This window comes from Rhinatrema bivittatum, chromosome 1, assembly GCF_901001135.1.
Source record: "Rhinatrema bivittatum chromosome 1, aRhiBiv1.1, whole genome shotgun sequence".
Lineage (NCBI taxonomy): Eukaryota > Metazoa > Chordata > Amphibia > Gymnophiona > Rhinatrematidae > Rhinatrema > Rhinatrema bivittatum.
The window spans coordinates 774968190-774991455 of NC_042615.1; the positions used below are offsets into that span (position 1 = coordinate 774968190).

The following is a 23266-nucleotide window of genomic DNA, read 5'->3' on the forward strand; positions in this document are numbered from 1 at the left end:
AACCTCATCCCCCAGCTTTTCTTTTTTGCAGGTAATCTTAACTTACCTTACAGGCTACAGCTGGTGCATTCAGCTGCTGGATTCTGCAGCGCTTTGTTGTCCTGGTGATAGTGGGAGAGCTGCAATGTGATGGTCCCAGCCCGTCCCTCTCTCCTTCACTGCTTTTTTGTTTTTAAACTTTACTGGATTCAATGAGGCCAAAAAACCCCCCTCAGTTTCCTGTCCCAAGGCAGTGCTGTTATCAGTCGCAGTGCTGCCTGCCAGTGCTTGCACAGCCTCGCTTTCCCTTCTTCCATCTCTGAGGCTACAGGCAGACAGTTCCAACGGGATGGAAACAGAGCTCCATTACCACGGGCACGGCAACAGACAACTTTTCTTTTTCTCCCTACAAAGGGACCTGGGGCTGATAGCTCATCTAGGGGCCGATGCAATACAGTGTGCTCAGCCGAATGCACTGTTTAACCCGCTGTCGGACGTGGGTTAAATAGGCGTTAATCCACCCCCTAATGTACCCAGATGCACATTTATCGCTCAGCTATTAATGCCTGCCTGGAGCAGGCATTAATAGCTGAGCGCATTGAAAAGAAGTACAGAAAAGCAGAAAAAAACTGCTTTTCTGTACTTCTTTTTAAAGTAAAAAAAACAAACAAAAAACTCTGCAGACCACCGAGTTATGAAGCCCAATGCCGGTAAACTCGGTCTCGGTTTTCATAACCTGACTGTCTGCCAGTAATGAAAACGGCAGTCGGCGGCCCTGTTTATTACTGGCAGACAGGCAGGATATGAAAACCGAGGCTGAGTTTACCGCCGTCGGTCTTCATAACCGGCAGCCGCAGTGGGACGCATTATCAAGGAGGCGCTAAGGTCGCGCAAGTGACCCTAGCACCTACTTCCTAGCGCGACCCCCTAATTTACATATTGCATGGCGCCCCCTTGCAGGCAACATGCATGCGTTAAGAAAGCGGGCGCTGAAATGTCAGCGCCCGCTTTCTGCGAAGATTATTGCATCGGCCCCCTAGTTATTTTAAAAACCCAATTAAACAGGTGGTGGGAGAGACAGGAAGGCAGGCTGAGGCCAGGACACTGCAGCTCCGACCGGAGCATCAAAGAGAGACAGGCCAAAGGCAGGCAGGGCTCTGACTAAAAAACAGAGCACCGCCGCAGAACCAGCAACAGGACAGGGTTTGCATTTTTTTTTCAAATATATGCAGCAGGCAGGGATTATCAAGGCAGTGGCACTGGCTTACCTGCAACAAGTACCAGCCTACCTCTGCTCCCTCCGATATCAAGGGCCAGGCAAAGACAGGCAGCTAACTGCTAGTGCAGTTGAGCCACAAGGAAAGCAGAGGGATCTGTGAGGAAATGTCAGGGGGCACTCCATGAAGTTAGCATGGGGCACATTTAAAACTAATCGGAGAAAGTTCTTTTTTACTCAACGCACAATTAAACTCTGGAATTTGTTGCCAGAGGATGTGATTAGTGCAGTTAGTATAGCTGTGTTTAAAAAAAGATTGGATAAGTTCTTGGAGGAGAAGGCCATTACCTGCTATTAAGTTCACTTAGAGAATAGCCACTGCCATTAGTAATGGTAACATGGAATAGACGTAGTTTTTGGGTACTTGCCAGGTTCTTATGGCCTGGACTGGCCATTGTTGGAAACAGGATGCTGGGCTTGATGGACCCTTGGTCTGACCCAGTATGGCCTTTTCTTATGTTCTTATGTTCTTATGACCAACCTGACCGGCCCACCGGGGCATGCTCGATCCCCCGATGGGCCAATCCACTCCTGGACTAGAGAGAGCGTTTTACCCACTTCCCTCTTCAGAAAGCAGTTCTGAAGCAGTCTCTCGCATTACAGGAACAGTAATTTTCTCAAGAAGTGGACAAAGTAGCTCACAGGCTTCCCATTTCAGTCAATGGTTAAATGGTTAAAACATGTTTTGTTAAAGTACAAAAGAAAAGAGATGATGGCTGTGAATTGTTTTATCATGCAAAATTCAGAGATTTTTCATTAAACTGGCCATGTTACAGCTTATCATATTAATATTGTACTAGACTTCATTTTTTAATGAAAATATAAAGCTTTATTATGCCAGCAATACTAGAGAAAATAAAGACTAACAAAATACTAATATAAGAGAATATAAAATCTGAAAATAAGATAAGGCTTATCTAGTGTATTCACGTAGAAATGTCGTTCTTCATTTATAGCACTCATATATTCCTTGTGGGTGGTTCAGAACAGATGCATGAGAACAAAAAAGTAGGTGGAAGTAATTGCTAGGAAAAAAATTAAGTTTAGAGAATGCAGTTATTTCAAAATTGTTATATCTTATGAAGTGTAAAATAGAAAATAATCTAGTCATAGCTAATTACTCTTATTTTGCTGTAACCTAGCCAATGGCAGGTCTTCTCCTTAACTGGATTCTAATAAGGTGGTAAATAGTGCATATTATTATTGACTTCACACACCAAATATTTGGAAAGCCGCTTTATGAATGTACAGTAAATTAATCCTGATTCAAGAACTGAAACTGCATTATTCCTTACCCATTATTTTCAGTACAGCATCACACTACAATGGGAAATGAAGTCATACAACTTACTCAAATCTACTGCACATAAGCAGAGAATGAGTCACCTGAATAAGAGATTAGTACTGATTCTGAAAAAATGAATTTAAAAAACCTTATCGAGTGATAGAAATATAGCTATACATATATAAATAGATATAGATACAGATATAAATATAGATACAGATAGAGACAGATATACCGTATTTGCCGGCATATAGGATGCACTGTTTTCCCCTCAAAATAGGGGAAAAATAAAATATGGAGTGCATCCTATGCGCCGGTAATCAAAATTAACAGTGTCCGTTGGGGCAGGGGGGAGTGACACAATGGCGTTGGGGAGCGAGGGCGTGCCGCTCGATTGGCCGGTGCTGGGCAAAAGGGGCTTACCGAAGCACGGCTTCCCCAATCAAAATCAACAGCGTCAGTTCTTGCTCCCCGATTGGCCAGTGCTGGGCAAAAGGGGCTTACTGAAGCGCGGCTTCTCCAATCAAAATCAACAGCTGACGCCAATCGGGGAGCAAGAGCTGACGCTGTTGATTTTGATTGGGGAAGCCGCGCTGGCCAATCAGGGAGCGAGCGCTGATGCTGTTGATTTTGATTGGGGAAGCCACGCTTCGGCAAGCCCCTTTTGTCCAGCACCGGCCAATCGGGCGGCACACCCTCACTCCCCAACGCCACCGCATCACTGCCCCTCCCCACCAGACGCTGTTAATTTTGATTACCGGTGCATAGGACCTGCAGAATACAAGGCATTCCCTGCCTTGTGCATCATTCTCCCAACAGTTAAAGCACACAAACCAATCTTTCAACCAAAGAGGCTTCTGCGACACTTAGCAGCTTTAATCCTCCTACTCTGCAATGACTCTCACACCATACTCCCAATGTGGCTGGGTGGTAGCCATACTGTCCGTCAAACTCAGGGTTCAGAGCCGGAAAAACTCTCCAGCCATAGCGAGCTCAGAAATGTAGCAGGAATATCGGAAACAGCAAGTTATTTTTTTCCTTAAAAATGTGTATTAAAAAGGGGGTGCGTCTTATGAGCCACTGCATCCTATACGCCGGCAAATATGGTAGATAGAGACATACCTATTTCTATCTATCTATCTATCTATCAGTTTAATCACTAATAAATATCGGTATTTCAAAAGTACTTTATCATTTGTCAGTATAGGTTGCAATGATTATTTTGCACAGAAAAGGCTAAAGACAATGGCAAAGTAATAGACATATGCAATAGATTAACATGCATTTTAAGGCCATTTTGTATGCATTAAAGTTAGCGTGCTATGCAGTAACTCCCAAATATGCATATTAAGGTTTCCACTAACTATGGATAAGTACTAAAATTTGTACTTATCTATATGTAAATGATGCTGAGTAATATGCACATAAACATTTACCAGGCTCATGATAAATAGTCCTCTGTCCATTATTTCCCATGGGCCCAGTAAAGGCAAAACTCAGAGAAGGTGTTAATTTTTTACCAGTCACACTATCACAAAATTCCCCAAGGCTAAAATGTGCAATGCGAAAGCAGAGGGGGATTTGTTTCCAAAACCCTGCAATACAAAATGTGCCAACTACCAACCCGCCCCCCCCCCCCCCCCCCCCCCACACACACATATCTACCTCTGGGCACCCCCCTCATCTCTCCTAGCATGAATGACTACAAACCCCTTCTGGGTACTGTTTCCCAATCCCTCATCCCAGCAAGAAGGTTTGCGGTCTTAAAAACAAAGCCACACATTGATTGCCCACACACATACCCAAACAAACACATGCACCCTTGATCAGCAGGGGCACAGTGCCCCCAGTGATAAATATAAAATCTTAAGTTTGTCACATTAGGAAAGCCTTTAAAAAAGAAAACTGCCCTAGGAAATGATACCAAACATAGGATTGAAAACTTTTGTCTATACTGTATATTCACTTACTTAGCTATATTCAAACCTGTCTTCTCAAAAACTGATTGCCGAGAGTCAATATTTCGCTAATCTTCTTCAGAATCAAGCTTTCAAAGTCACAATAATTACAGAACACATCATTAGTTAAAAATCTCTTGTGGTCTAAAGATTTTCCCATATGTAGTACAATGATTGGTATTGAGGCTGTAGCTGGCATGAAAGTCCCTTATACAAAAGAAATTCTTTTTTATTATAAGGTCACATTTATTTGGTATTCTGAGTTTGAGTTATTAACCTGGTTTCAGAAAAATGCATGCAATTGTGAAATCTGATATCACCTGAAGAAGTAGGTGTGTACCTAATCAAGGTTTTATGGGGTTTGTTTTTTTCAGAATGCTTAAGTTAATGTTGTCAGCGTGTAAAATGTTGCTTTTAGATAATTTTATTTTATTGAATTTTGTAAAAGTACACACTTAATACACATACAGATACTAGGATAACAATGAAAATAAATCTGGAATAGATATATAGTGATGGTAGATTAATTTTTCTTTAATACGTTTTTCAAATTATACTAATTACAATTGTGAAGACTGCAAAACACCATGGTATTTGGGAGTTTTTCAATTTACTACTTATAATTTGTAAGTCAGATTAAAGATAAACTAATCTTCCATCCAGTGTATATATCTATTTCAGATTTGTTTTCACTGGGAAAGCTGGCCTTATAATCCGACTCATTGTTTCCTATCTTTCACCCAATTACCAATCTACAGTAAGACATTGCTTCGTATCACATGACTTTTTAGTTTCTCGAGGAGTCGCTATTGAGGGAATTTATAAAATGCCTTTTTAAAATCTAAAAACACTATTGTCAAATGGCTCACCTTCATTCACATGCTTATTCATACCTTCCAGGAATTCTAAAGAATTAGTAAAAATGACCTCCCTTTGCTAAATAGATACTAAGGGGTAGAATTTAAAAGGTCCATGCGCGTGTCCATGTGCGCGCTCTGCCTGGCGCGCGCACATGGACGTACCAATTTTATAACATGTGGGTGCCGGCGCACTCATTATAAAATCCAGGGGCCACATGTACATGAACACATGGATTTTATAATCCATGCACACATGTGCGGATGGAGCACTGGCTGGCCGGTGCACTGGCTGGCCGCCGCCATCTTTAAAGATGGCTGCCACCATCGTAAAGCACTGGCTGGCCGGCGCCATCTTTAAAGATGGCCGCCACCATCGTAATTATGGCCGCCGCCATCTTAAATATGGCAGAGAGGTTATGGAAAGTGAGACTGGCTGTAGAAAAACTGAGGGGGCTGGATGAAAAACCACCAAGCAGGTGTGTGAGTGAGTCGCATTTGCGGTTCAAACTGCAGAGACTTGAAAAACTGCTTGCAGGAGAAAACTGGCAATAGTAATAGTTTATCTTGTGGCGTGCTTGATAGAAACCATGCCTGTGCCAGTGTCCTTGGAGTCAAACAGACACCTAAACTGTCCACGTTGGCGCAGATTTCTTGTTAAAAACTGTGTACTAGTTGTGCAGGCAAACTGACTTCTAGGCTTCTTGCCCCAGCGTCTGCGAGGTTAAAGTGACACCGAACTGTTCATGAGAACGTGGTGGAACTGAGGAGGGCTGTGTACGCACTCATAACATAGTGGCAAAAAACGGAAATGTTTACCTGACAGGGAGACTTACAACAATCACAGTACACATAAGAACAGTGAAAATACAGAATTCACTTGCTTGGGAAAAATAATAGTACCAGAGATTCAGATGGGATACCGAGGCCATCTTTTACACAGCAGGCCTTTTTCAAAGAAAACGAAGCTGAAGAATGAGGAGTCTCTAAGTGAGGGAGAAAGGTGTGAGGACTGAGGAAATATTTTTTTCACAAAAAAATTGATGGATCCGTCAAACAGTTTCCCATTGGAAACAGTGGAGACACATATTTTTAGAAGGCATGGGATCTCTGGGGGTGGGGGAAAACATTACAATGCTAAGAACTGTTTAATTACAACGATTAGTGGAACTGTAGATGGAAATGGGCCCATTGGATGGGTCTTATGGCCCTTTCCTGTAAACATGCAGCTTGGTTTATAATTTTTACTAATTTGTCTTGTAATCTTAAAGGTCCAAGAGTTTTTCAGTAAGGATAAGGCTAAGGATAAAAGATTCAAAGTTAAGAATAGAATAACATCATCAGTACAAATAGGTATGGTGAAACTTGTAACAGCAGATAAGAGCTGACCGTGGTCTCCTGATCCATTATGGCAATTGCTGGAGATTCTAATATCGGAAATACACAGAGAAGTATCAGTATCTGAATGATACCTCTTTCCAGAAGAAATTGTTTCAGATAAGCTGTCTTAAGATTTCCGACCATAGTAACTAGGTAAAGAATTTTGATTAATTTAATGTAGATTTCCACTAAAATTAATAATTTGAAAATATAACATAGGTAGAACTACTTTAATGTACATTGCAATTTTTGAGCATCAATCTAATGAAACCGAAGAGGTTTCTGATGAGATTGAGTTAGCTAAGTGGATTAAGCAACCTATGCACTCATACCCATGGTAATAATGTTTTAGTGTGCATCAGGTAAACATTTTTAATATACATTACATATATGATAGAGGCCTCAAAACAGGTCCCTGACACTAGAGATTTGCTATTTAAGAAATCCTAGAGAATGTCACTTCTACTTTTTTGGGATTACCATAACCCCAAAAAAGTAGAAGTGACCATAACCCCAAAAACGTAGAAGTGACATTCTCTAGGATTTCTTAAATAGCAAAGCTCTAGTGTCAGGGACCTGTTTTGAGGCCTCTATCATATATGCAATGTATGTTAAAAATGTTTACCTGATGCACATATATAGGGGTGTTGTGAGAGAGAACCGCTAGGGGGAGATTGCCCTGTTTCAATATATATGTGGTGCTCATTGGAATTGGACTGTCTTTAAGGGAGGGAGCCTTAGGTGGGAAGCTGGAGTGAAGCCAGGGTGGGGAAATCCCTTTTTCCTTCTCTGCAGCACATCTGGCCAGTGTCCAGAAAGGCCCATGTATCCAGGATTGCCTGATTAGGCTTCGGGTAATGCCACCGAACTGCCTAGGAGAAATTAAAGATTACCAAGTTATTTGGATCAAACTCCTTTACCTGGGAAGAAATCTGTACTGAATATCATCTCTTTTGAGGAAGTAGGACTAAACTGATGCTAATTATGGTCAAGAAGAAGTGAATGTTTTGAATGGGAAATCATTAGAGGAAGTGTGTTTTATCGGTATTGTTATTGCTGCTGCTTTCTTGTCACCGGATAGAATCTATGAACCCTGATGAATTGGTGATTGATAAGATTTTTCTTTGCTGGCAGGAAAGAAAAAAAAACACATTTCTACCTTTGAAGATACTTCTTGAGTTAAATCTTTTTTAATTCTAATTCATGAGAGGCCAGGATCACTTCACCTTCTGCTCAAACATTTTTGCTGATTTGAATCCACAGAGGTTTGAGATCAGTTTGTAAAAAGGCATCAGAATATCTATCATTTTTGTGCTCCAGATTGAGATTACATATACTAAAATTGCCTTAATGGGTGATGCTCAGTAAAATTAACCATTGTGCACAATTAGCATGCATGATACCCAAAGATAGTTAGCAAAAGGGATTTTTTCCCCCTGAAATAAATCACCACCCCTGTGCAAACACATGATCAAGGTGGTCCAATCCACCCTCCTCCATAAAGTCACAGAGGGCTTGACACATTCCAGACAAAGATTCAAAAGACTATGGTGTCTCTACTTATCCCCTGTTCCCCCTAAGCAGGTTCCTGCTCAGCCTACCCCTTCAAAGAGGTCCTATAGAAGATTGAGGCAAGAGTCAGCATAATTTCATTCCCACTCCACAACTTTCAAAATGGTGCTGGCTGACCTCTCATGCAGGTGCCAGTTTGAAATTATTGGCAGTGGGGCAATAAGGAGTCACCTTGGAAGGGGTAGGCTGAGGAGGTAAGGACATAGCAAGGAAAAAGGAGAGAAGAGTTGGGGTACTGCAGCTCCTTGACCTTTTTCTCAAGGAAAGGGGATGCATGAAGCCCACCAAGGCCTTTATTCTTATTTCTGGGATGGAAGGGGGAGGATCTTCATTCTGTGTCAGAAGGGAAGGAGTGCATAGGAGTACTGTGGTCCTTGATAATATGTACAGGGAATGCATTGGAGCACCAAGGCCCCTTTATCTGGTGCAAGAGGGGAAATCAGGAGAGACCCCAAGGACTCCCCACTCTCACCCCCCCCCCCCCCAAGTTAAATACTAGTGTGCTTGCCCTGTAGGTTGGCTAACATTTAATTCTTACTCCAAAGTGGATGTTACATTTTAATCTTTTCAGGTGCATGGTAAATTGCTATTTCTCCTGTGTCCACTAAACCCTAATTTGTATAATACATTCCTTCATGTACATGCATGTACCTGCTAGCATCCTCTTGATGCTGGGTTATTGTGTATGCTAGAGTCTTAGGGGTGAATTTTAAAAGAGTTGCTCGCATTAAAAGGTCCTTTAACACGAGCATATGGGCTGAGTGCGAGCAACTCGTATTTTAAAACTGGCAAATTACATGTGTATATATGCATGCATAAGAACACACAATAAAAAGGGGAGGATTATCACTGAGTCAAGTGTATTCCGTGCGAGGTCAATATTTATGCACATAAATCCCAATTTTAAATCGAATGAATGCAGCATGCATTAGGTGCTATAAAATTCCCTCATTGTGCATCTCAAAGCCGACATTTCCCTCCTGTACGCATGCAGTCTTAAAATTAGGTGCACATATACTCACACCAGGTCTTTTTTATATCATGTGTACATACTGGTGCACACAATATAAAATGTCAACAAATCTGGCTGCTCACCCATAATTGCATGTATACCTGTATGCCCATTTTAAAGTTATCATCTCTGGACATAGGCCCAAAATAACAGAATCATCTAGCATGAAGCAATGCTTTAAGAATCGTGTTTGATTATGAATAAACCAACTAATTTATGACTTTAGAGCAGTGTACAGCTAGCACTTGAGCAAATATTTTCCAGTAATGATTTGCAAGTGACAGCTTCATTGTTTTAGCAATACAGAGGTCTTTTTTTGCCAGAAATAAACATAAAACGGGACTTTAGTAATATCTTTTTATTGGGCTAACACTAGTTTTGTGGCAAGCTTTCATCAATGATATTTTTTTCATTAGTCCAGTGCAAAATGAGATAGGAATGCAGATGTCTAAGTATGCAAAGCAAATCCCAGGCATTACAAAGTTGTGCAAGCTAATTGACTTGTAGGCTTCTTGCCCTAATTTGGCTTGGCACTTACACTAGCTCTTGATAGTTTATCAGTCTGCTTCGACCTAGGTTAGGACAGCTCAGCAGAACTCTTCAACCGCTCCTTTATCCTTCTACGAGCCTACTTTAGCCCACATATAAAAAGTGCCTGCAGATTTTGCATCAAAATGCACCCTTGTTTAACACATCCTGTCAGGAATGATTTCTAGGTGGAAGACCACCACTCAAATGGCTTTCAGCGAAACTAGTGCCCAAGTCAAAAGGAGAGCCCTTTGGAACTGACAAGACTCAGAGACCTGTCATATAAAATGCCTTAGCGTGATACTGCTTGTCACCTTCTAATCACCCATTACACCTCCTCCACTTCTTCGCCTTTGCCCTGTCACTGGAATGCCTTTTATGATTCACTTATGGCAGCCACACTACTCTATATTTTCTAGTAATGTCATCTTTTGCTCATTTGAATTCTGACCTGAAGCAAAAGGTATTACCTCCTAAGAGCTAGTCAACAAAAAGGCATTGCCTTAGATATGGTTTTTTGTTTTTATTTATTAATCTTTTATTTCTGCGCATGCAGCCAAATTACTTCATAGTCCACAAGAGGCAGGAATGGGGGAATAAAGATCGCCGGTGCTGGAAATGGCACCATGGCAGCACTGCTTTGAATTGCCACTAGCTAAAAACACAATTGCCTGCAGAGTTATTACGGCTTAAACCCCATTTCCTGCTAGCAAGCTATAGTTTTAGAGGGCAGGTCTGAAACTCTCCAGACTGCTTATAGGACCGAGAGTGGGTCTGCAAGCCAGTTTTCAAACATAAACTTCTCATGTTGTTTCTCTTTTGAAAATTGGCCACAAGCTCTGGGGAAGCAAAAAATTGAATTGCCACAGCGCAGCTACTGAAAATGTCTCACCTGATCGATGAAAATGCAATATCATCACAATAAGAGAATCTGCTTTTTTAATTTGCAATGTTTTGTGCTCAGCCTCTAAAAGTGATTTATCTGTAAAACATGTGAATCATTTTTTATATTTATTTCAGTCTTTGGTATTCCAGTGTTTTTTTTCCCAACTCAGAATGAAAGCACTAATCAACAATTATCTATTTCTTTCTCTTCATCTTCAAAAATCCTCAAGTCTTGTTTTTTGTGGCAAGTCTGCAACTAACAACATAGGCTGAAAAATCAATTGAGAAGGTTGTTCAATGAAAAAAATGTATGCATCCATCATAACTGCATAGTACAATATTATCAGTCACATTATATGCTTTGTTTTATCCTGTGAAGGAATTGGAATTTTTACCCAGCCTTAACTTACCATCAGATAGAGTAACAATTGTAAGGTCCTCAGAGGATACACCAGGTCCATAACGATTATAAGCCAAGATTCTTAAGGTATATTCTGCAAATTTTTTTAACCCTTCCAGTTTATAAGACAGTCCATCGACTTCGATATTCTGGGCAGAAAGCATATAATTGGCTATTAGTGAATGGAAAAATACAACTTGACAGTGTAAACAATTACATGGTTAGGTTGGAAAGAGACCAGAGATTCAACAAGTCTAACACTAATAGGGAATAAATTAGACATGAGGCAATTTTGGACAACCTATGTTAATCACTAATGCATGCAGGTACTTTTAGGAAAAGGAAATCACCCAATTTAATTCCCTTCGACCACAGGCACCTGTAAAGTATGCAGGCTGAAAGCATAAGTATACTTTGCCTCTGCTATACATGCAGGTAACCAAGGAAAGCAAAACAATGCACATCTGTTTGAAAATCAGATGAATGCATGGAAGTCGATATTCAAAGACTTTGTTCTAGTAACTTTTCTAGTTACCAAGTCAAACCGTGTCCTTTTTTGCAGCAACATTTTGTTGAGGTAATGAGCTGTCCAGTTAAAATGTAGGCAAATAAATGCTAGCAGTGATGGAGGTGTGCTGGTATTCAGCACTACCCAGCTAAAGCTAGCCAGATTAGTCTGTTAAAAATATACTATATATATATGGCTACCGGTGCCATTGGCCGGCCCCTGTCACATGGCAGGAGCAAATGGCCGCCGGCGCCATTTTGATTTCTGGCAATCGACAGCTCGAGAGCAGGAGATCGCTCCCGGGCATCCGCTGCACCGCCAGGGATGTTCGGCAAGTCTTGTGGGGGGTTGGGAGGGTGGTGGGGTTGTATTTAATTACATTTGAAGGGTTGGGGCATTTTGTTTTTGTTTTTTTACGAAATTGGCCACGAAAAAAAATTCCAATCTGGGGGTGGCCCAAAATGGCCCACCAAGGACCCGAAAATGACAACAACAAAAAAAAATGTATGCACACCACTACTCTTCTCCCCTCAATGAGAAAAAGCCTGAGACATACCTCCCCCTAGAGAACCCCTGTGTCTTATGGCAGTTGGAATCTGACTCCTGTTATGGCTTTTTACTTACTGGATCTCGTTTCCAGGTTTTCCTTACAGCAGCAGCCTGCCTTCTTTTATTGACAAGGGGACTATAATACTCCCAAATATCCTTCCCGCTCACAGATCTGCCGAACAGCTGCCTTATGCTGTTTTACTTCCCTGACCTAAGCATCCCTTTGGGAGGCCTTCTTTTGAAGCCCCTCTTTTGAAGCCCACGGATATAGTTTCAGGTGGACTGAAGAGAGTAATTTCTAGCTAAGTTCAGCTTAGAATTGCCAACTGGCTCCAGATTTTCAGAACAGGTTGATCCAGTTCCAATTTTACCCCAATGCATGCTGGGACTTATTCTGATTTCTCTATTTCATCCCCTAGGCAAAGCAAAACTATAAGTACCTGCATGCAGGGGAGGAAAACCAGTTCTAGATCAACCTGTCCTGAAATTTTGGAGCCAGTTGGGCAACCGTAGCACAGCTTGTTAGGATACGCTGGCTGAAATGACTGCAACTTGTTTTTAGTGGGCTATGATACTTCTTGTAGATGTATGGTCTGGTTCTGGTTTTTGTTTTTTCCTCTTTTAAGGTTAAAAAAGAAAAAATCCGAAAGGTTATGACAATTCATGACATGAAGAAGAAAGGCAAAAAACTGGCAGAAGACCACAAATCACCAAACAATACTGGTAATTTTGCAAGAAGCTCCCTCAGGCAACGGCATAGTTAGGAAAGCGAAAGCACAGCTTCCTGAATTTCCTAAATTTGAAAGTGTGCGCCCAACAAAGAAAGAAAAATTGAGTGAAATTACAAAAACTAAAAAGATGTGGATGTTTGAAATCATTTTTGTTCTCCTTTACTTAAGAAAAAATATTAGAATAGGATTAAAATTCTAACAGGGCAAGGACTGCTTAATTATAGGCAATTTCTTTTTGTTTCCTAGGAAGAGCACCTTAACAATGCTAAATTACCATGATCTGCTTGTCTATATGATAGACTAATTTGCTTTATTACTTTTATTAGTAAAGTGCTGAAACAAACCCCATGAAATACCGCAAGGCTAGCTTCCGTATGCTAAGACAATTTGGCAACAGAGATGGACTAGGGAGAAAACTACCATGGAGTGAGCACAACACTCTAATTTAGGGCTAGATTCATTAAGGCTTTTCTCCAATTTTGTGCCTATGGGAGAAACCCTTAGGGGCAAATTTTAAAAGCCCTACAAGCGTAAATCCAGGTGGATTTAGACATGCGCAGGGGGGTTACGCACGCTGAGCCTATTTTGCATAGGCCCGGCGACGCGCGCAAGCCCCGGGATGCGTATATGTCCCGGGGCGGGGTGTGGGCGGTCCAGGGTGGGGCGGGGATGTGGCCAGAGGCCTTCGGAGGGCCATTAGGCTGGGGGATCACACGCCAGCACGCAACTTCTAAAATAAAGGTCAGGGGTTTTTTTTAGGTAGGGCTGGGGGAGCGGGTTAGGTAGGGGAAGGGAGGGGAGCGGAGGGAACAGGGAAAGCCATCGGGGCTCCCCTAGGGCTCGGCGCGTGAAAGGTCACAAGTGTGCAGCCCCTTGCACACGCCGACCCTGGATTTTATAACATATGCGCGGCTGCGTGCGCATGTTATAAAATCAGGCATAGATTTGTGTGCACTGGGTTGTACGCACAAATCTATGCCCGCGCGTAGGTACTAAAATCTGGGCCTTAGTGAATCAGGCACTAAATTGCTAGAATCTAAGAGATGACACCTACAGATGAATAGGTACTAAATGCCAAAGCAGGCATTTGGAAGATGAATTATTAAAAGGTTCACCCAGTTAACTTTGAGTGTTAGACGGTTATGCTTCTGATTTTCCTACTTTTCCCCCACTCTCTGGCCAAATATGTCTCCCTAAAATTCACAAGGTGACCCAATTTAGCTGGGCAAAAAAAAAAAAAAAGAGGTGGTTTCAGTGGTGTCCCCTGGGCAGCTAAGGTTTAGCTAGTTAGCAGCACTGATTTTCAGCACTAAGAAGAAGGCCGATACAGTACAGTGCACTCCGGCGCACTGTTAACCCGCGTTTGGACATGCATTTTCAATGCGCTAGCTTTACCCCTTATTATTCAGTAAGGGGTAATAGCGCGTTGAAAATGCGTGTCCAACCCCCCCGAAACTAATTGCGCCCACAACATGCAAATGCATGTTGATGGCCATATTAGGTATTCACACGCGGTTCAGTAAGTAAAATGTGCAGCCAAGCCGTACATTCTACTTTAAGAAATTAGCGCCTACCCAAAGGTAGGCGCTAATTTATATATTATATATATATATATATATATATATATATATATATATATATAATATATATTATATATATTATATATATATATAATATATATATAATATATATAATTTATATATAACAGACTTCTCCTCTACTTGATCGGTGGACCATGGTATCACTAAGCAAATGATAATTCAACCTGTTCTCGATTGTATTATATTTATAATTATCGCCAGTTAACCTTTTCCAGCTATTTAAGCTTCCAAGTTCATACCCCTTGTTTGAATGTAACTTTGCCTTTTCCACTTCATTGCTTATTCTATTTATTTATTCTAGTTGTCTCTCTAGTTTTACCCTGTTCGATGTAAACCGATCCGATATGGTTTCTTACTATGAGGGTCGGTATAGAAAAGTGTTAAATAAATAAATAAATAAATAAATAATTTCTGCCGGCGCCGGGGAAGTGCACAGAAAAGCAGTAAAAATTGCTTTTCTGTGCACCCTCCGACTTAATATCATGGCGATATTAAGTCGGAGGTCCCAAAAGTTAAAAATAATTTAAAAAAAAAAAAAAATTAAAATCGGCCTGCGGCTCAATTTTGCCGGCATCCGGTTTCCGAGCCCGTGGCTATCAGCAGGTTTGAGAACCGACGCCGGCAAAATTAAGCGTCGGCTGTCAAGCTCGCTGACTGCCGCCGCTCCTGTCAAAAAAGAGGCGCTAGGGACGCGCTAGTGTCCTTAGTGCCTCTTTTTACTGCGGGCCCTAATTTGAATACTTTTTTTAACTGAGTCGCGCGCACAGGAGAGTGGCCTGTGCATGACTTATACTGTATCGGCCTGAAGGTGATTTTAGGAAGACAATTCCCAGTCAAACAAATAGCATTCCTCAATCTAGCTAATTAGATTTGGCTGAAAATGTGGCTGAGGGGCTGATGAACCCTCCCCCTCCCCCGCAGGTCCCCTCCTCTTCGTGAATCATTTAAAGTTCACTGGAGAAGAAAGGGTATTGTGAGGGTTCTGGCAGTCCCCCAGCGAATCATTAAAACTTGGAAGGAAAGGAGACTGGCAAACACTCCCACAAAATAAAACAAGTGAGGTGGGATGGAGGAGGGAATTATGAGGGAGGCAGTCAGTCCGCTTACCCCTTCCCACTTCCATTTAACATTCTATCCCAATGGAAGAGGTGGGGGGACTGATGAATAGACCTGCCATTGCAGCACCTAGATTTGGCCTGCTTAATTAGGAACCTAGCCTCTGAAATCAGTGCTATTTGCCTTTCTCCTCCCGGCCTAACCCTGCCTTCTAGCCTGCCCTTAATTTGTAGGTGTTACCTTTGCTGTCAGTATCACGGGCTTATTACCTGTTCTCTTTCAGAAGTAGTTTCTGTGCAGAACAATCTGTAACCTTGGACTGGACCATTTGCATAGGCAGGGGGTTCCCAAGAAACCAGAATTGAGGTAGGTGAGGTAGATACAGCCTGGAAGTTTTCTACTGGTCCTGGAATCTGCACTGTATTAAGAGAAAAATCTTGTATGAAACAGAGGTATTCCTAAATTATATTTTTAAAGCTTTGTTTATTCACCAAAGAAACATAGAAAATGATGGCAGAAAAGGACAAGATCATAAATTCCAACATAACCTCCATAAAATCAGTAATAAACCAGAAAATCTCCAGTTAAAACATTAAATTAAGATATCAATAACTAAAAAATAAAAAACATTTAAACAGACTAAAAGCACAACAGTGAGCTCTGCACATTTCTTCTTCTTTACATACTGATCCTCTCATAAACCTGCACTCCAGTTTAACATAAGGCTGCTAGCCATCATAAATACATTAAGAGAAGCCTGATCATCTTTAAAAAACAAAATTGCTTAAGGTCTAGATTGCTGATGAAATTTCAGTAGTGCATTAAAACTCTCAGGCACTAGACTATTAAAAACCAGCATTACAATTTTAAATTTCATCGGCCATTTAACAAGTAAGTAATGTCAATACATTTGGAGAAATGTGTTGGTGAATTGAGGCCCCGGAGACTATTCTGGCAACTGAATGTTGGACATACTGCAGTGCCTTGATAGTGCACTGAGGAAGACCAATGTACAAAGCATTGCAGTAGTCCAAAGATGAAAGCACCAAAAGAATGTATCCCAGTTTTGAAATCCTTTTAAGTTTCATTTACATTTCAGAAGAGGGTATTTGACAACCTCAAACACTATGCTGGTCACATGTATGGCAACTATTGTGCCAGTCAAGCATCTTCTTGGAAGCATTTTTATTAAATGCAAATGGTCAAACATTAAGGGGTAGATTTTCAAAATATACGCGCATGTTATAAAAGCTCCATCCCAGTCCGCTCCCAGTCCCAGTTCCCTCCCAGTTGCCTCCCAGTCTGCTCAAATTAAGGAGCGGACTGGGAGGGAACTTTCCAGTCCCCCTACCCTAACCTCCCTTCCCCTATCATATCCTATCCTACCCTCCCCCTAACCCTATCTTAGCTACGCCTATTTTTTTTATTTTACCTTTTGCTCCTGTAAAGAAGCAGGAGCAAGTTGCGCGCGCCGGCACCCTGCAAATGGCCACTGTACCAGGTGCCTCCAGCCCCCCCACCCCCCCCCGGACCTGTTCTCCCAGAAAACACCCCCTGTCCTGTCCCTTTCAGGAAGGCCCACACTTATGTGCGTACCGATCTTTATGCACGTGGCTGGGCCTTTTTGAAAATAGGCTCGGTGCGCGCTTTCTCCAGTCACGCACGTAAAGGCTGGATTTTACATGCATGGCATTTTTAAGATCTGCCCTTAAGTGAGTAATTGCATAACATTACTTTTCATAAATGATGATTTGTTCCCATTTTAAAATTTGGGCAGATGGTGATCTGCCCAGCTAAATTGGGTCACCTTGTGAATTTTAGGGAGACATATTTGGCCAGAGAGTGGGGGAAAAGTAGGAAAATCAGAAGCATAACCGTCTAACACTCAAAGTTAACTGGGTGAACCTTTTAATAATTCATCTTCCAAATGCCTGCTTTGGCATTTAGTACCTATTCATCTGTAGGTGTCATCTCTTAGATTCTAGCAATTTAGTTGCTGAAGAAGAATTAGAAAATGAATAGATCTCTCTTCAGGCTTGTTTGAAGTTCAAAGAGAGGCCAGAAGAGACCTTCTCACAGGAAAGTCATGCACAGTGGCAAAACTGATTTATTTACTCTTCCTTTTGTGGATAACCATACACATTTTGTCAAGTGCAATACGTTTTTACTGTGAGAAAACCCAGTCATTCTAATACTGATGGTTTGTCTGGCCAAGTTTGGGAAAAATCTCCCCATTGACTGGTTAAGATTTAGCTAGGTAAGCCAATAACCATTTAAAATGTATCCAGATAAAAAAGAAGCATTCTGAGGGTGGCGCTTAACCTTACATAGGTAGTGCAGAAAATTAGTGCTACCCAGCTAAGTTTAGCCAAAGAAGTTTAGTTATGTGGGAAACAGTCCTAAAGTTATTCATGTATGCTCCAGATATAACTTTAGGCTTAACCAGGAATATTCAACATACAGCTGATTAAAAAGCCGATGCAATACAGTGCACTCAGCTGAGTGCACTCTATAACCCGCACACCGACGCGGGTTAAATAGGTGCTAATCCACCCCCTAATGTAATAGCGGGATTAGCGCCTATTTAACCCGCGTCAGATGCGGAGTGAATGTAATAGTGCTCATCACATGCAAATGCATGTGAATGAGGCTAATACTCATTCACTCCGCATGCAAAAAAATAAATGTGCGTCTCAGACGCACATGTATCGCTCAGCTATTAACGCCTGCCTGGAGCAGGCGTTAATAGCTGAGGCAGGTAAAAGAAGTACAGAAAAGCAGAAAAAATGCTTTTCTGTACTTCTTTTTTTAAGTAAAAAAAAACAACTCGGCAGACCGCTGAGTTATGAAGACCGACGCCAGTAAACTCGGCGTCTGCTTTCATAACGTGCCATCTGCAATGAAAACGGTTGCCGAGTTTATTGGCGCAGTTCCCCAGCCAGAGCCTCCTTAATAAATTAATAAAATAAATAAAATTTAACCAAAATAAAATAAATTAATCCATACTAGCGAGCCACCCAAGCCCCCATGAGTAAACAGCTCTAGCTCCGGCCTGTGCTGACGTAAGTACAGGCCTCACTGACTACAGAGCCCTGCACTAGTCAGTCAAACTTGCCGCTCCGCTCGACGTCTCTATCATCCTGGAAGACCCAGAACTCAGAGACATGCAGACGGCCGGTAATGAAAACCGACGCCGAGTTTACCGGCGTTGGTCTTCATAACCGGCAGCCACAGCAGGGGCGTGTTAGCAAGGAGGCGCTAAGGTCACACAAGACTTTTCAGCGCCAGCTTTCTGCGCTTTATATTGCATCGGCCCTTAAGTGTCGGAAAAACAACAAAAATGCTGGTGGGACTGCAGATTTGATCACTTACCCTGACCCTATTAAATCACAGAGGAAAGGTGGGTTAGGGGAGATATGACAGAGAAGTTAAATTCCTACCTCTAAGGTATCAAGGCACAGGAAGTGATCCCCTTTCAATGGAAAGGAGGCTCTAGAAAGAGGAGTCACGAGATGAGGGTGAAAGGGGGTAGAATCTGGAGTAATCTAAGAAAATGTTTCTTCACAGAGAGAGTGCTGGATGTATGGAACTGCCTCCCTGTAGAGGTGGTGGTTACAAAGACAGTATCTAAATTCAAGAAAGCACGGGATAGCACAGATGATCTGTGAAGGAGATGGGCAAACTAGATAGACCATATGTTTGTTTGTTTTTTCTGCTGTGTTGTTTTTATGTGTGTCACACGTCTGAAACCCTCTTCTCCCTTCGAACACCTCCCAAAATTTTTAAATGTTGATGGCCAATTGGCTTGAGATAATCCCCACCCCAAATTCTGAAAATATATTTGGCCCATTGAGCCCATCCTAATCCTCCCTTTCCTCTCTCCTCCCTCCAGCCCACAGCCCTAACTGGAATCCTCCAGCCCCATTTTGTACTCCCCAAGCTCCCTAAAACTGCTGGGAGTGCAGAACATCATAATACTTCGCTCAGTGTCCAGTGCTGCCTTGGCAGCATCTCTGTTCATGTAAGCTATTAGCCTTGCTGCAGAGCTATCAAGTTACCTAGTTTCAGGAGGCTCATTTTCAGCCAATACAGCACAGTACAGATCAGTGAAGATCTGATGTGATTTGGAGTGTGGAAAGGTACACAAATGTTATCAATTGTTTTAATACAATCCAGCAAACAATTCCAAAAACACAGACCTACAACTGAAAAGGCTTTATCCCTTGTTAAGGTCTGTGGAGATTTTTTTTTATCTTTTCCCTGTTATTCTTTGTACAAAAAATAGAACATAGACAAGGATACATTTGTTCTAGTACAATGCTGCCAAATTTATATTACATGAATTGTAAATGGTGAAGGCCACACTTCAAACAGACTCTCAAAAGGTGTTCCCAAATTCATTATATACATCAAGACATATATATATTGTTTCTACATGCAAAGTCAGCATGATTCAGCAAAATATTTTAGCTTGACCAATCAGTCTTACTTCTGCATTTTATTCCACCAGCATATGTCTTAAGTTGATATTAGTCAACAGATCAGCATAGCTTAAGTTCTAATTCTAATTATCTACAATTATCTACAAGTACAACACATTTTATTACTGATAAGAAAGGATCATACATATTTGTCCAATCAGGTAACCTTGACTTTGGCTCCATAGCTCTTACAAACATAGCAAAAACTCATCAGATGAGTATAACCTTCAAGAAAATCATAAGCTATATTGGACAGAGAGGTACAATAAACATTTTAATTTCCTGAAATCTAACCGAGCTAGTTTAACTGTAGGAATAACTAGCAAATATTTTCCTGCTGATTTTAAGGCCCAAGAAGGTCTATAAATTCACAACACCAAGCCGAGCCATCAGCTTATATCATTGTGAATTATTTTATGTATAATATTGGTGATCTATAAAGTACCCTCCACTTAATAAGCAGCCAATGTAAATTGATCAAAGTTGGAGAAATATGATCATGCAGTCCCTGCTCAATGGAGCTCTCAATCTAATCAAGACAAACTTATATGACAACTAAGTCTATGGAAAGTGTATTTATTTTAGATAAGTAGTTAAGATTTGAAAGCAGTCTCAAAAAGGTGAGTTTTTAAACTGGATTTGAATATGGCCAGAATGGGAATATGATACACCAATTAGGAAGTCTATTCCAGGCATCTTGCACAGCAAGGTGGAAAGTGCAGAATCATGAGTTACTGGTGGAGGAGAAGGGCACAGATAAGAATGAATTGCTCAATGAATAGAGTTTATGAGGAAGAATGTAGGGAAAAAGAAAGGAAGATAGGAGCTTTTGTGTGAATGCATTTATAGGTGAAAATAGCCACTGCTATTACTAGCAACAGTAGCATGGGATAGACTTAGGTTTTGAGTACTTGCCAGGTTCTTATGGCTTGGATTGGCCACTTTTGGAAACAGGATGCTGGGCTTGATGGACCCTTGGTCTGACCTAATATGGCATGTTCTTATGTTCTTACCTTGTAATGACCTGTGAGCACTGTGGGAATGCCACAATGTTGTAAATGTGCTTTACTAAAGGCTGGAACTGAAGGCATGCTAGGTGGGTCTGAAACCACTGAGACAATGCTGTCAGCAGTGTCTTTGCAGGTCCATATGACACAATGCATCTCAAATATAAGTGCATTACTTCACATGCACATAGTTGTCCGCTACGGGATGACGTTGTAAAATGGCAACTTTGTGATTCATACCTTAGTCTACCTGCAGCTTTAGGCTTTGCTTTTAAGCTTCAGAACTATTGTGATTTATATGATTTGAAGAGCTATTGCTCTCCATGTTCAAGGCCCAGCTGGAGTTCCATCACACCTATGTCACTATCTCACCCACATGTGAGGGCTAGCACAGGGTCCTAGGTGTAGGCTCGCCTAGCAAAATGCCATAAGCTAGGCCAAGCTATGTATATTGTGTTGGCAGTCCTACAGAAACTCTCTTGCAACACATGCCTCTTTTAGACTCAATATCTGTCAGAAAACATTAGGCCAGCTACAAGTATTTGGTGTTATCTTTACTTTTATTACAATATGTCAAGTACAGTCTAATGGATTATTTATACACTGACTCTGACAGAGGAGCAGTGAATGAAAGAAAGATGATAGAGAGGAGAGAAGCAACAAACATTCTACTGGCCTCCCTTCTGTAGAAGGGGAAAGGTTAGTTGAGGCCTAACAGGCAAAGTAGCATTCTATGAGGCATTGCTGAAGCTGGTATCCTCAGCTTGTGTGGCTGGACAGTTGGTATCCTCAGCTTGTGCGGGTGTACATGTGGGATCCAGGGCTAAATTAAGAAGTATCTCCATTGGTATATCATGACAAAGAGTGAGATTATGGAATACACAGCAGAGCAGCACTATATCACCTACTTTGGGTAGGGCATACATTAAAGCTCCACCTATTTTGTCCATTGAAATCTACTTTTGAGAATTCCAAAGGTGCGTTCTGTGACACAGCAGGTAGAACATAAGGTCTTGTTGTGCCTCGTCTCTGCTGGAGTGTTGAGAATAGCAACATATCCCAAATCTCCTGGACAAATACAGAATGAGGGCATCATTCACACCACAATCACTTTGAGATCTGGTAGCCAAACCACAGCATATGATTTGAAGAGACAGTAGCAGCTAACCTCTAGCTCAGCATGAGCCTTAAAAGCCTATTTCTCTACTGTATGCACATGCCACCTTTTTCTGTGACACTATATGACCAGTATAGCAGTAGCTGAATCTAGGTTAGATCTTCCCATCTAATAAACTGCATCTGGGGATTCCACCAAATGTGTGGCTGTTGCGTCCGTCAGTCACAGACAGCTGCGACCGCTCTGCCTCACCTCTCTTTTACCTTTTTCCTCCTCAGAAGGATGGCTGCCTACGCTACTGTTTGCCAAACCCCTTGGCATCTCCGAGCCAGCATGGGTGTCCCTTTCCACCATGCTTCTTCCTGAGGCCTCCTAGGGTGCATGCACGTGCGCATACTGCCCACATTCTTAAGCACATCATGGCGGGAACCTCGGGGGCGGTCCCACCGCATGATGTCAGTACCTCTGGGTATTTAAACTTCTGCTCCGCTCCAATACAACGAGTTAGCAAGGACTTTGGTTTTGCTATTCTGACCTCTTCTAAGCTGCTCACTTGGATTCCTCACTACCCTCCGGGGTATTTCGCTACCTACTGAAGCTCTGGGTACCCACTCCTCAGGGGCCCCTCGTTTATACTCACCCTCCAGGGTTATTCAGCCTAACCATCAGGGCACCCGCCCCTCGGTGGTATTGTCTGCTTTATTCCAGGTACCCTCAGTGCTCCTAGGTACTCGCTCCTTGAGGGCCTATCCTGCTCTGAGTATCCTACACCTTGGACCATGGGTCCTTCTCTGCACTCAACTACCGAAGGAAGCTATCATCGCTGCTATCCTGCGAGTACTACTACGCTCCAAGCTCTCCTCACTCCACCCTTCAGGTTCACAGCGTATCCCGTGCTGCGGAACACTACCGGACCTTCACTACATCTGGGTGAGATTATCAACTACATTACTACTGAGACTATCTGGAGCCTTACTGTGATATCGCTGGACTAAAGCACTGTCCATTCCTCGGACAAGTATCATCTTCATCACAGCAGTATAATAAAGCTTCCTTTCCTCTGTGTCCACTTGCTATTGAATCT

At 41.9% G+C, this 23266-nt stretch overlaps 1 protein-coding gene across 1 annotated transcript in view; it reads right to left on the minus strand.

Annotated features, from left to right (window-relative positions):
* Positions 1–23266, minus strand: part of DCC (DCC netrin 1 receptor) — a 1677934-nt gene that overhangs the window by 670160 nt on the left and 984508 nt on the right. The window contains exons 10-11 of the mRNA XM_029571056.1: positions 15847–15995; positions 11143–11281 (exon numbers count right to left, since the gene is read on the minus strand). Coding sequence (XP_029426916.1) covers positions 11143–11281; positions 15847–15995 — 288 coding nt within the window. The remainder of the gene's footprint in view (positions 1–11142; positions 11282–15846; positions 15996–23266) is intronic.